This window comes from Anas acuta, chromosome 3, assembly GCF_963932015.1.
Source record: "Anas acuta chromosome 3, bAnaAcu1.1, whole genome shotgun sequence".
NCBI lineage: Eukaryota > Metazoa > Chordata > Aves > Anseriformes > Anatidae > Anas > Anas acuta.
In genome coordinates, this window is record NC_088981.1 from 2,488,791 (window position 1) to 2,504,034 (window position 15,244).

Here is a 15,244-nt window from a genome sequence, read left to right on the forward strand (position 1 = left end):
GCCTAATAAAACCCTGCATGTTGATGATTTCTTAATTAATTCACAACGAATTTAACAATCTCCTGTCTGGTTAGTGCATCTTTTTTAGCGTGCTTATCCACAGAATGTTGTCATTCTATGCTCATTTAGTATTTGCTGAGCCACTATTTCTTCAACACTTTATTTAGAAATCTGCCTTGTGTGAGAAGACTTACACAAGAGAAAATAATTATTATATTTACAGTATATTGTTAACCAACTCCCTCTCTGGCTTCCTCATCATGTAGTATATTTCCTAAACTGAGGTTCTCTGATTGGTCTTGACAGCTTGGAGTTACGGTGAATACTGCTGATTTCAAATGAAACTGCATGGGATTAGACACAGGGGTCTTATGTAAGAATTGTAATTTATGATAAAGACTGATTATTTACATATCCCAGAGTAAGAAGCTATGATACTGTTTCCACGTCCCAATGTTTAAGTCATCAAAGTAACTTTAAAAAAGCCACAGTAAACAAAAAAATATGGCTCTTCAGTATTTTCTGTAATATACCTCCACTCTAGCTTTGTAGAATTCAATATCATGCAGCCTCTCTTTATACCGGCTGACTTCACTTTCAAGCTTGTCGACTCGAATTGCCTTCTCACGAAGAGCATCTAATTCGTCTCTGTACACTCTGGCAGAACGGGCCTCTGAGAGTAAATTCATGTTCTAGAAAACATAGAAATTAAAGAAGAGTATTAAATCCCATGAACATTTTCTCCATGCTCATTGATACATGGTTAGACCCTTTACCTCTTCACAATGCTTAAAAGTGTTTAAAATAGCACTGCTGTGGTCACAGAAATATACAAGTACACAATTCTAAAAATCCCTTGAAGATTTTGATAAATTTCACAGACTTGACTGTTGTTATTTTCTAACTACCATTCTGCACATGTACTAGAAGTATATAAGCATGGAGTATGCTTTTACTTTAAATGTATTACATTAAGAACTAATATTCGTAATGTATCTTGCATGAAAAAGACTTTCATCACAGCAATTGACTTTTACCACAGCGACTTCATAATAAAAAGTATCAGTATCTCTTGACTACTGACTACAGGCTACTAAAGCAAAGCAGGATTTTAAAAGTCCATAAAAAATTAGGTTAAAAAAAAATCACCTTTGGTAAATAGTGTTATGACAATCAACTTTTATTAAGATTTAATCTTTGTAAATCTAAATCTCTGGAATATTTCTCTATGAAAACAGAGAAAAATACTTGAGTCCAGAACTGTTATTTTCTGTAACCGTTGTTTACACACATAAACAATAAAGTATGTTACCAAGCTGAGGTTCACTAACATCCCAGTGAAGTCATTTGCTGTACATTATGTACAAATTTTTAATTTTTAATTTAATAATAATTTAATAAATTTTTAATTTGAACATAATTTAGGAATTCAGCCACAGAACATTTCTACAAATGTTTTTCTCACTGAAAGGAAGATGACTATTTCTGACTTCCTGTTCAAACCTCAGGTACCTGCATGGAGAAATTCTAATCTCTAGTTGCTCAATAATTAAAGATGAGTATTGACCACCAACCTGGATGAATATTTATTTGTCAAATAAATGTGAATCGTGCTGTCCCTCATTACCTACACAGATTCAAAGTATAAAGGAAAACAGCCAAAATTTGAGTGGACAGTTTTTGAGAAAAATTACGCACATGTACACTTACAGGATATGGTGGTGGTAAATATCTTGAACACGGAAATAAAAAAAAGTTAGAGAAGAAGCAGTAACCCAATTCAGAATTTTCAACCAGCGTACTAGTCTAAATAAATTTGGAAATTATACAAGTTCATGTTCAGAGTATAAAAACAAAATATATTTTTAAAAAGCATGAAAACTACTTCTTAATACCATATATGATAAAAGAAACAAATAATATTGTTCTGGTAGCGGCAATTTGTTTTAGCCCGCGTTTTTTTTTTAAAAACAAACAAACAAACAATAGATTTACAAAGCCCATACCTCTTGCTGAAGTCTCTTTAGTTCGGCTTCCATCTGTTCAAGTTCTTGTTTACAGTCAAGCAACTGCTCAGTCTTTTCCTCACTAAAAAAATACGAAACACAGTTAAACATGACTGCAAAACTTCCTAACTATCACCTTGTTTGAGAACAAGGTACGGGATTAAATAAACGAAGTCTCAGTGAATATAAGTATCTCATGGACATCAGAGTGTAACACGCTTAGGTATGCATTATGCTGCAGGTATTCTCCAGGTTATAGCCTATATCTAATCTTTTTAATTCAGACAGGTTTTCTGTAGTTCTTTAAATTATTCACTATTTCTTACTTATGCAATTATTTTTGTGATAAGGAATATCTTTGTTTAAAAGAAAAAAAAAATAACAGGAGAACACAAATGAGTGTGCACCAGGAGATTCCAGAAGTAAACTCGGAATAACTTCAAAATACTTATTCAAACAGTCCAGATATTTTTCTAGCAGCACCACAGTGACCACCATGCCAAAGACGAGGTAAATCAATCCAGTTTTAAAAAGCACTTTTATACTTCTGTTTTTTTTTGTTTGTTTGTAAAGAAAAGAACTAAGCTTTTCAAGTGTCTTTACTCACTAAAAATAGATATTGCTCAATAACCTGATTTTATGAAAAGCAGCCTCTTTTAGAATGAATTTCAGTTTTATGAAACAATGCAGTGTTTGGACTCATATTCTTAACTTCCAGCTAATGCTAATTTCTCAATGCTCAGAAAATGAGTTATTTAAACAACAAGTAAATGCAAAAGAAATATTTAATTATTTCAAGGACAGAATAAGTAAAGTTCAATATTACAGAAGTAGAAAATACAGAAATACAAAATAAAGAAGTAGAAAAGGGGAAAATAAGAATTTAGTAAATTGAAATGTATAATACAATCTAGAAGTATCCCTGTCAAAAAAAAAAAAAACAAAAAAAAAAAATAAAAAAAACAACAACACTTGTTTTAAACAGAACTGAAACAATCTGGCTTGGAAAAATAAGTCAATCTCACACTGAATGACCTTTTTGCAACCACGCATTATTTCAAAAAGGTCTTTGACAGCCTATAGGTATGCAGAGGTTCGTCTATATATGGCTCACTGACTGCAACAGTGTCCACAGCAGTTATCAAAGGTCTTCCTCTACACGGGTGTTCAGAAACAATAAGGAAATATAAATGCATTCTGTATTACCTTAGGTTATTATAGCTTTACTATTAACATTCATGGTCCAATATTATTGCTTTATATCAAAAACCACAGGACTTAATATAGAAAATTAGCTGTGTTAACTTCTAATTCTGGAATTTCTAGACCACAAGCCTCAAATCACTCCATGCATCCAAACATTGTATATGGCATCACAAAGAAAACTCATCTTTCCAGACTTTTTGTATGAAACTGTATTAGCTACAGTGCATATTAAACCAGATAGGAAGGTTCACTGCCAAAATGATGTTGCAAGTAAATTTTAAGCTGACTATTTTTCAACTCTGGAATGAACCTATTTTTAAATGTATCAACAACACTTAATAGCAAATGCTACAGACAGAATTTAATTTACCAAAATCTAGTATTTTAAATGTACTGCTACACATAAAGGAAATTTATTTACGAATTGAATTCAAATAGAGTGCAAAATGTGAAATGTTCCGAGCCATCACTGTTGCCCTAATTGCATGCTTCAGCTACAGACTAGAGAGGATTGTACTAAATTATACAGAACATACCAGTGTTCACTGTTTAGGCTATCTATTAACTGTCAATCAAACTAATAACAGCAATTTTTTCACTAATTTTCTTGGTGCAGCTGTTTATAGAATATCCTGGGCGGGCTCATTTCAGTAGACACATAATAATACAGACATCAGGGGGAAAGAAAAAAAAAGCTATATCTTTTTGTCCTCTATTCTTCATAAAAACCAAGATGTAGTGGGGGAAGGGGATTCTCTGAGTAAATCAGCCAGATACTTCATCCAGCCAGCCAGAGATTATCTGATCAACAAACTGATAAGGGCAGACTGATGAGCTGGTAATTTTAACTTATGTTACTTTCAACTCTTAATTTTACCTGTCTTGTCTCCCACTAGATACACTGGAATAAAAATCTCTAATTAGGCTGTTTCCATTCTATATAAGTTACTTACATACACATTAAGTTTCTTTAAATTTAGCTTCTGTAATTTTAAGTTCAAACTGCACCTTTCATTCTAGTTAAAAAAAAAAAAAAAAAAAACAGTAACATATTGCTATATGGAAAATCAAATTCTCCCACTCTCCCACTATTGTTTTTCTGTTTAACTCTTCCCAATAGCTCAGGTTTGTTCCTAGATTCTAAGGACCCTGAATCTGTTTTCTTCATAAAACAGAAAGAATAAGAAGGTTTTAATTAGAATACGAAAACAAGGAAACAGATCTTTGTTACAGTGAGACTGATTTTTCTCAGTACTTGGACTAGGTGAAGGAAGGTGTAACCCCTTAGCTAAAGGGTCACCACCAGAGGGAGAAGGCAGCACTCCCTAACTGGATGAACCTAGCACGCTGGAAACTAAGAAACTCTACCTAACCCCACCTAAAACATTTACTCACATTGCAATTTACATCCTCCATTGCCATAAATAACCACCTCCTGACACTGAACTCAAAGCTTGTTCTACTGTTTAGGTCTGCAGTGGGTAAAGAGGTTTAGTGGAATTAGATTTGCTTCATTTAATTTCTAGAGTGGCATGCCACTCCAAGTAAGGAACAGTTATTGAGAGGCATAAAAAAAAATGGGTTGTGCAGACAACCACAGAAAAAGTCTTCCACACAGAAAGAATTGAAGAGAGTAGGGACTGAAAATTACTCTAATGAGTGATTTTTTCCTATCTGCAACAAATTAAAATGTTTTGTAAAACACGAATGAATCAGGTGAGCATTTCTTACTATATTTCCAAAAACAAACAGGTAACTTATTTATGCTGCAAACAAGCAGCATAAACACAACAAACACTACAGCACCTTCTCCTTTTAAGTATGATGTTTTTGCTACTATTCCTTGAGCGATCAAGGACACAGCTCTTACTTTCAGCTCTTACTTGCCTGCCCCCTAAAATATCCTTGCAAAAATACTCTCTTAAAAAACATATATGCGTACAGGTACATTAAAGCCACAGTCAAACACACATTACTGACCCACAAGAACAGAGGAGGCACACAGAACTTGTCTCTCAAACAGTACGGACACTCCATGTAAAAAAAGGCAACACCGCATTAGATTAGTTGTGCATTGTTAAGAGGCACTCAGATGAAAAGCTGCGTTTGTCACAGTGGTCCACAAAAAAAGCTTACATGCTAGAAATACACGTTGTGGGGTGCAAGAACTTAAAAAGGCATTCTAAACTGTAATTTAACATTTGAAAAAATGAAGAATTTGTTTGTAGAGCATTACTGTTGCATGACAGAAGCATTTTAAAACTACAACTCTCAACACACATCTGTATCCTACATGTACTCACAGCTCTTGTCTAAGCCTTCTTATCTTTGCTTTGGCATCTGCTAGCTCTACTGACAGGTGCTGCCTGCTTTCGGTGCGTTTCATGCCAGGAGATCCACAAGGTGACTGTGCTGCTGATGCATGAGGTAGAAAACGGAGGGAGTCCCGTTCTTCTGAGAGTTCTATGATAGTCTAATAAAGTAAAATATTAATAGAAAAATATGAGTTCTGCAATAGAAGAAGTTAGAAGTCCTACATACACCTCTGTACCTAAAGCAAGTCTTATATAGTCACAGCTATTCAACGCTAAGTTTGGGGTATTCTTAAACTAATCAAATTTGGACTTAAGTCCACAAAAATTATCAGTGCCCAGAATGGACTGGGCAATGAAATGGCATGTATTCCTTGAAAAAATACCAATCTCTAAATAAAGAATAAACATAAAGAAACTGGTGTTATTCAGTGAGCACCAGTATCCTTGCCAGCTGAATAAAGCATCAGACATATAGGAGTATTCCTATTTGATCATATAAATAAAGGTGTTATCCTAAAATGAAAATCTCTTCTATAGTAAAGCTACGGGTAGGGTTTTGAGCAACCTGGTTTAGTGGGAGGTGTTCCTGCCTATGGCGGGGGGTTGGAATTAGATGGTCTTTAAGGTAAGTTCCAATCTAAACCATTATGTGATTCTATGATTCTGTTTCTCCTTTGCTTTGCTAAAAAGGATTACCACACTTCCTGTCCCCCCATTTTTAAGTTTCTGTTTTACTGTGAACTGGACAGAATTGGTAACTGACACAGAAGTATTTAGAATAATTACAACACTAACATATACCCATGCTACCTACTGTGAGGCAAATCTGAGACCCTGAAGATGAACCATAACTTGTACTTTTTTTTAAAAAAATACAGTTCAATTTATTGATTCTCACACTGTACAATGACCACTTCATGATAAGCTTGTGAAACCTCCCCTCCTAGTATGGACTCTGCTCCAGTTCACTCCAAGTTGTATGACACAGTAACACAACAGGCATCTCTCAGTGACTGGCATGCAAACAGATAGGTTACTGATTCATGGAGTCTTCAGCTGCTACAACTCTGGATTTTCTGTTTATAACCACACGTGAATGTTATTTGAAGGTGTTTCAAACTGTTTATCTGACAAAGATCATCTGCTACTATCTCTTCTAGTCTGTCACAGCATTCAACAGCCAGTATACATGCACACTGTAACCACCTGAAACAACTTTTTGGCAGTAAGGAGTCCTCATTTAAATACACTAATGGAGTATACATTGATTTATTAGTTCTAAAAATAGTAGCTTTATCGTTTTCTAAGTCATTTCTTGCATTTCATTTAAGCAATAAAGCACATCTGTACCTCTGAGTGCTTATCTCTTTCATCTATAAGTCTTTTCAAATGTAATGCCATGTTTTTCAAGAGAGGTTCAACATATTCTTGTGTCAATACAATGACCTCCATCCACTGCAGATCAAACACGTTTTCTTGATTATGAGTTACCTGCACAAAACAAAGTGGAAGAGAAAAAGCATCCTCTTTAAAACTCTACGGGTTAAATTCCCAGACAAGGTATGGAAAAAAATATTTATGAAGCTATTCCATTACATTCAGTTTATCTACGTGAAAGATGAAAGCAGTAATTGTACTTCTGGCAAAATAAAAAAGCAAAAGGTGACTATAACATACTGCATACATGAGATTAGAATTATTATATCATTAGAATTATTATTAGAACAAATGCAATTAACCTGCTTACAACACAGTATTCTACCGCTAAAAAATAGAAAAGCACAAAAATAACTATGTACCTCTTGAATATGGGCTGCAACGGCTGCTCTTGTGTCAAAATCCAGACACTGGATACTTTCAATGAATTCTTCTTTTTTCTGACACTAAAAATGAATATACATCTATTACATATACACACATATATATTAAATTACAAGTGGTTTCATTCTTCATTTGTATTTCTAAGAGCTAAATATAATAAAGCTGAAATTTCAATAATGACATTACTGAATTATTATCCAATAATTTTCTTGACCAGTAAAAACTTGGTTTATGCCACATTGTAGTAGTTATGATGACTTTCAACATGATAAAGAAAAAACAGCTACGGAAATGGTGGCCAGGAAGAAGTTTCATAAAATTTGAACAAGTAGCTATTTTAAGACAAAGTGTTCCACAAATATTTTTTCCAGTGACCTCCTTTAATACTCACATCACTGATCTGAGTTGTTAAGAATGTATGACTGATCTATTTTTTCATTTTAATTAGCTGAATGGTACCAAACTTCCTAACAAGAACAGCAGTCCATCAGAAAAGTTTATTAAATACGTGATCATAGGAACAGAATATCTCAGACAAATTTCCACCTTGTCATCTGTCCTTCACTGCTCTTACTGTCACTTGCTCAATGCACAAAATAGGTTCTCTCACTGAGAAATATAACCTACTTCCACAAAGAGTTATTACTCAGCTACTATGTAGGATAGCTCACTTACAAATTTACACCTTATCTGCCTTGTGGCCTACTCACTCACCAAGCCTGCAAAAAAGGTGTAATACAAATCCTCACACATAAGCAAATCTTTAAAGCCTAGGCTAGAGTCATCTAGAAGGTAAAGTTTGCACAGTCATGACCTATTTTAAACTGTAATTTTCTTTAGCAAAACAACACAGAGAGCCAGTACTGGAAAGATTTGCTTCTTTGCTTGATATGACACACATGAGTAGTCTGACTAGAGACACTCGTACAGTTCAGATGCATCCTCATACAGTAAAGATCACACACATACATCTCTTCCACACCTATGGGAACTAGTAATATGAGCAATGAAGGTTGGTTTTGGTTCACAATTCACTCCTCTTATTTTTGAAATCCTAAGCAAGCAAACAGTTATTGTGCAGGTTAGCATTACGGACTTGGATTTTGTTTCCAAAGACTTAAGTGGGACCGCTCCTAGCTTAGGCCCTTGATCATCAATTCCAAAACAGATACAAAACAACAGTAACCCCACCACAATACTCTAGCTCTCTAGACCTCAAAGGTCTTAAAATATACAACCACTCTCTCACTCATTCATCATGCTTACATTATAAATTGAAGTCATCCACAAACTTTAAAAAAACAGAGTAGGCAGAATTAATTCAAACTGTTTCAGTAAGATAACAGTAAGAATTCTTCGTTTTTTTTTATTTTATTCCTTTGTTTACAGTATCTGAGGTAAATTAACAACATTACAATTAATAAACAATTAGAAATCCTACAAAGTTTGCCATATTCCTACAGTAAGACATAAGGGGTATATGGTTGTAGCCACTTTAACTGACAGAACATCCAGATTTTCAAGGGTATTACCACTAAAGAAAGAAAGGTCACAGTTACATGCAACCTCTGATATTAAAATAGTAAGATTAGAAGTCATTAACACTTAAACTATTCCAAACAAATGTAAACATAATTATTTAAACTTACCTGAACCGCACACCCAAGTAGCAGCAGGAGTAGTTTTTTTATTTCTTCAGTACCTGGCTCTAAGTAAAGAACAAGAATAAAAAACAGTAGATGTAATATAGCAATTTGAGCGCTTCTTCCTCTACCCCTCAGAAACCATCATTTTTTCATCATTTTCACATAATTTATGTTAACTCAATTTAGAAAATAAAGACAAATTAAACCCCATCTTTCCAGCTTCTGACTTAGTCCTTTTTGCCATTTAATTGCCAACTTTCAGTGCTTACAAACAGCTTAACATCCAGAACAGAAAAAGCAACATTTCAGCCCATCACACAGCAAAACTCAAGTGATATTTCCAGAAGTGTTATGGATACCTACAATCAAGTTTTCAACTGTAATCTCATGTATCTCAAGATATGTGCAAAAGCGCTTAAATTATTTGCCACCCTCGAGCTGTAATAGTTAAGTGACAGGTTGATTTAATTATTTCATAAAGCTTCATGAGATACTACATTGGATACTCATGTGCACATCTAAAAATGAAAAAGTATTGCCAAATCTGGCCTTAAAGCACCTTAAACTCTTAAAAAAGGCTTAAACGAAAGAACTCTATTTACAGGTTAGTAAAAATACATTTTATACTCAAAATATATTATAGCCTGCCATAAATCAAACACTTTAGGATGGTGAAATAGCTCAGACTACTTGGATTAAACTCTACAGGGTCATACATAATTTTGCATTACTGAAACATTAAACACTGTCCACTGAATTATTGTTATTTTATTATGAATTAAAATTATTATTAATAAAAGCATTTCACATCTTTTCTATGATACATTCTGAGCTTATTTTGTTCTTAGCTAAGAAGACAGAAGCTATGCTGCCACACATCATAATGCTGGGTTGGGCTAGAAATCTAACTCTTATTCCACAGGGAAGCTCTGCAACACAGCTGGTTTAACTACCACAGACAACAACAGATTGGCTTCAAATAAACACTACGGTCGATGTCTAGGATGTAGTAAGGTGTGCATACACATCCTTGAACCTGACCTAAGCTACTGAAATCCCATTTTTAAAGGGCTCAGTGATCATAGATGATCTCATATGGTCATAAGATGGTGATAACCTTGGGGGGAAAAAAAAAAACTTGAAAAAAAAATGGATCAGAATCTTCTTTTTGAAATGTTGTCCTTTGATTTGATCCACTAGAGCATTTTGTAGGTGGTACGAATTTTAAATCCTTCTTAAAAAGTTACAGATATGAGGTAATCTTCATCAAATGAGGAAATTAAAAAGAAATCAAGAAAAAGCGAAAAGGATGCAAAACCCTTGAGAGACAGGTGCTAAGCTTCTCCAGTTCTCTGTGCACTATAATACTAAGAGCTTTCTCCAACACTGACTCAACCTGTTTCTTTTAGAGGAAGATATGTATAATCCCAATGAAGAGGTAACGCTTACATTTTTCAAAATCAAAGGTTTGTCAACTAGATATATGGCAAAGAACACAAAGTCAAGCAGGAGATCATTAATCATTTGATAGACTTCTTGTATCCCAAAAATTTGAGCTGTGAAAGTCTTTTACACAGAAACAGAAAACACCAGTGAACACGTGTCATGAGAAACACGCTAGTTCAGCTAAAGAAGGGGAATTCCACCTGGCTGCCTAATTTAATCAATAAAAGTTGAACATAATATTGGGGTAGACGGAATTCATCTCAGTGTCTCACACACTAAGTTCATTTATCCTAATAATCTTATCTCACTTCTTTCAAAGCAATTCCTGAGCTCCTCTTAGATGCTCATTTACACACTGGCTCAGCATCTCTCACTGGCTTTTAAAAGCCTACCTGAAGACTGCTCCCGTCTCTCTCCCCTACATTCCCTGAAGGAACACAGCAAAATACTGAACAACCTCAGCTTCCCACTGCTACCAACCATCCTGTATGTTTTTCTTCCTTTTTCTCCATCACAAATACAGACATAGATCATTGATACCTCTCTTCTAAACCCTCCAACTTGCTGCTTGAACTTTGTCCCTATCCTATCCTTTGATCTTCCCTACGCTCAATCTGATTTGTGACTTTTCATATCCTCTGCAGCCTTCCATCATCCCCTAGTTTGCTACCTCAGAAATACAAACTGGTTTCAGTCTTTCCTCTTCCCACTTTAAAGAACATTCACCTCTTCATTATCTCGTTTATCCTCTTCCTCTTTAATTTAACGTAGCATTTACAGTCAGAGCCTGTAGCTCATCTCACCCAGGTTTCTTCTCAAGCTGGAAGCTTGCCATTTGTCTCAGCTAAAATGTTTCTTGATGAAGTCTCTGATGACCTCTTTTTAACCAAAACTCAAATCCAGCATTCTATCTACATTTTCTTTGATTAGCCAACTGCCTCTGATACAGTCAAAAATGTTTCTCTTCCTGATGCCTTATCTGCTCTCACCTTCTACAATGTCATCTTCTAGAATTTCTCTACTAATCATTCCTTACGTGTGAAGTACTGCAAGTGGGAAAACTGAGACGTTTCTAAGAGAAGCCACAGCTACAGCCTAAACTTTAGTAGACAAAATCTTAATCACTGCCAGAGAATCTACTTTTACTGTGGCAACTTGCCTTGATGCAGATTTAGAAAACAAGGCTCTCCGAAGCTCACTGACATTTGATTTTGCTACACTGTCCTGCCAAAAAAAAAAAAAAACAATCCCTATAGGGATGAGGTCTTCTTCAAGACAACCTGAAGGGCAGTCAACTTGAAAAGGGAAAGCATTTTGGATGAAACCCAAAAGAATGGCTCTACCTTTGGTTTCAGTTAAAACTCCATGATGAACTCCAGCAGGAATTTGAAACATCTTCTAGAATCCTGTCCATATACCAGAATTTCTTACAGTATGTAGGTTATACTACAGTAAAGTCTGTATTTTCACTCAAATACAGTAACTTTAACATAGGAAGCAATACATGCACCAACAGAGATTCTAGCTACCAAACCCCAAAAGCTACAATAGACTTAGCTGAGGTCCTAAAATAGGAAGAAGCTTTCTTAAGAACTAAAGCACAGATTTCTATGTGTACATCTGAATACTAAATTCTTTGTGTTTTTGTAGTGTTTTGTTTTTTTTTACTAAAATTTCCTATTATGATACACAATGTTAAGATATATTTTGTCTCAGCATCTTAAAGAAAATAAGAAATTTCATTAAAAAAAAAAAACAGCATTATAGTCTGTTTTTTTGTTTTGTTTTTTAAAGTCTGCTTTTCCACTACATCTGATTTCTAAGCAAATCCATGGATTCTTTTGAAAACCTTGGGAAAGTCTGGAATCAAAATATAAAAGCTTTTGGAACAGATGAGACCACACTCGCACTCCTTGGTATATATGACAAATTACATTATCTACACACAGAAAAACTGAAAAGGCTGTGACTTTGGAAGCAAAAGCAGCAATAATCAAAAGCAGAAAGTAAACGTCAAGTAAATTAAATCAAGATACCTACATAAACGGGATATATGCAGATGGGATATGGAAAATACCAATGCTATGAACCCTGGAACTGAAAACTGAAGTAGCACAGATGGTTCTTCTTGTCAATGAGGAAAATACTGTCTCACGTACACTGATGCATGGCATATAAAACATATTTGAAAATAAAAAAAATAAAGAAAAAATAAAAAGAAAAGCCGGGGAAGCTACACAGCCTGTTAGAGTAGTTCCTAACCTCTCTGCTGAGGTGTTAGAACATCAGAAGTAGAACACCTGGGACACATTAGACCCAAGTAAATAAATTCTGCCAAATCCATAGTGGCTCCATGCAGGCCAGGTGTGTCTGCTCCGTGCTTCTGGAATTGAGAGCATGGTGCAGAGATTCCCAAGTGGCTGTGGAGAGTCAGCTGGGTCCATACAGGCTAATTTTCTTGGTCTGAAAATTTCAACTCTCAGAGCTGGAAGCAAAGAAGGTGAGGGCATGAAGAAGACAGCATCAGTTCAGGGGAGAAAGTAAGAAGGTAACTAGTATTTTTCACGTAATGATGAAAGAGAATTTTGGGAAAGGAAACAAAGATTAGCTTTTGGACCAAGTGGGATGCACTGAACTGTCAATTTTCTCAAGTATAACTTAAGTAAAGATAGTTGAAAATGTATTAGCTGGGAATACATGAAACATACACTTTGTCCTATCAGTGACTCACTGGTTGCCAGGAAATACACTTCATTTCAGCATGAATCCTAATGACAGCCAGTGCTGAGGTTTGGAAACAACACATTTTTGTCAAGAAAGGACCTTTGGTGTCAACAAAGAAAGCGTTACTCATTATTAAACCATTTGCTAAAAACACGTATATGATCTGTTGAAAGACTCAACGTTGTATGAACTTTATTTCCAGTGAAATATCACACATTATTATACTGGTATCAATTTTCACCTTATTTAAAAATAAACTTACCAGAAAAAGGATTTCTGCCTATTATTAACACATTTGGTAAAGACATCACGATCAACTGCTGCAAAGTCTCCTATAAAAGTTAATTAAAATATTATTTAAGTTGTACGTATTGAACAAAAATAAACATTAAACACTAAACTGAAATTAGTATTAGACAAGTAGTTTTAAATTACACAGTTCTTAATACACGCATATTCAATACTTACTTATTTGGACTCCAAATGAAAAGCTTGCACTTCTATTATAGAAGAACTACTTCTATTTGTTTTGCTGGTTTGCAAGATCATCTCAACATAGTGAAATCCTCTTGTGGTAAGGAGGTGGTGTACAGATTTTATGCCAACTAGATCTTGTGTCTTAGAATGCAGCAAAATTCCTTCAAATTACCAGTGTTTATGTTTCTCTGAGTAGCTTACTGACAGGTGTTTATTTTGTTTCCTTTAAGTTTCATTTATACAATGAATGATTAACTTCCTCTATTTCATGCCCATTGTCTCAATACCTGGATGTGAAAATTACAGCTTTTTTGATACATTTATGCTGTGACAATCCTGAAGGTACAAAATCCTATTTGCCTGATCAGGCAGTGTTTTAGTTTAAGTCCCACACTCAAGCAGCAGCTTCGCCTATCTATTCTAGAGATTGTATCAATGGATAGTTACTGTCAGCCAGTAATGGCTCTAATCAGGTCAAATCCCCAGTCTAGACAAAGCCTAATTCTTCTGAAGCAGAATAGTCTTCCTCCTGTTCCCAGATGTTTACTCACAGCAGACACCATCGTATCAGCAGCTCTACTGTCATGCTTTTTGTTTTTCCACAGTGATAGACTTATTAGTATCTAAAATGCTCATCTGCAAAAGCAATACTGGAGTTGGACTTGATGATGCTTGGAGTGATGCAACGCAGAATATTCTATGATTCTATGAATATTCTGTAACACTGCTTTACATCCCAAAGACACACAACGTGTATTCTATAACAAATTTAAGTGCAACAGCATAACAATCAGCATTAGAAAAATCTGTTTGTTTTACGTCACATCTGTGGAAAGTATTAGCTATAGCTGTACTTCGAAGTTCTGACCAGTTAACATAGGGCATGCAAATGTCATCTAAATTGGTTAATACTAGACTGAAGATACATACTCTCATTACACATGCCTAGGGCAAATTATAGAGTTAGGTAATAGCTTTGACTTACTCAGATATCACAAATTACAACCAACCATAACTTGTATTTCTGACACCTTGATAAAGATCATTTTCAAATATTAAAAAAGTGAAGTGTACCACAGGAAGTTTAAATCAATAAAAGGCATATAAAATAAGGAATTTTGTGATATTTATAGCTACTACAAAAGAAAATTACGTACTTTAAAAAGTGCAGGTTTTGTGGCTTTTCTGTTTCTTGTTTTTCCCTAGTAGCTCAAATAATTCCATGATGCTATTATAAAGCTATTTTTACTGTGAAACAGAGTACAAGAAGGGGTAACCAAAAAATGCGTCCTCTGGACTGGACTAATGAGATTATCACCTCTCTTCTTACTAATGATACCTCTGCCTTGTTTCAAAGACATCTACCACCTTTTCTGTCACACGGTGTTAACTTCATCAGTGCAGTTGCTCTCAGTTTGTGTTTATTTTTGAAATAACTGCTTCTATTAAAAGCCTGAAAAAGTTGGATCTTGTGCATCCCAAAATCCATGTATTTCTTTTAACTGTTGGTTAACCTGCAAAAATAAACTGAGCCTATTTACAAATTCTGGCTTTTAGAATTTTTAGAATTCATAAAAATTATTTTATTAAATACTGGTACATC

General features: G+C 34.8%; 1 protein-coding gene across 13 annotated transcripts in view; it reads right to left on the reverse strand.

The window, feature by feature from the left end:
• The window catches only part of CCDC88A (coiled-coil domain containing 88A), an 81,220-nt gene that overhangs the window by 41,387 nt on the left and 24,589 nt on the right, over positions 1–15,244 (reverse strand). For all 13 annotated transcript variants that reach the window (XM_068675253.1, XM_068675254.1, XM_068675251.1 and 10 more), the window contains exons 5-11: positions 13,427–13,496; positions 8,998–9,056; positions 7,327–7,410; positions 6,878–7,018; positions 5,516–5,685; positions 2,007–2,088; positions 534–692 (exon numbers count right to left, since the gene is read on the reverse strand). In XM_068675253.1, coding sequence (XP_068531354.1) covers positions 534–692; positions 2,007–2,088; positions 5,516–5,685; positions 6,878–7,018; positions 7,327–7,410; positions 8,998–9,056; positions 13,427–13,496 — 765 coding nt within the window. The remainder of the gene's footprint in view (positions 1–533; positions 693–2,006; positions 2,089–5,515; positions 5,686–6,877; positions 7,019–7,326; positions 7,411–8,997; positions 9,057–13,426; positions 13,497–15,244) is intronic.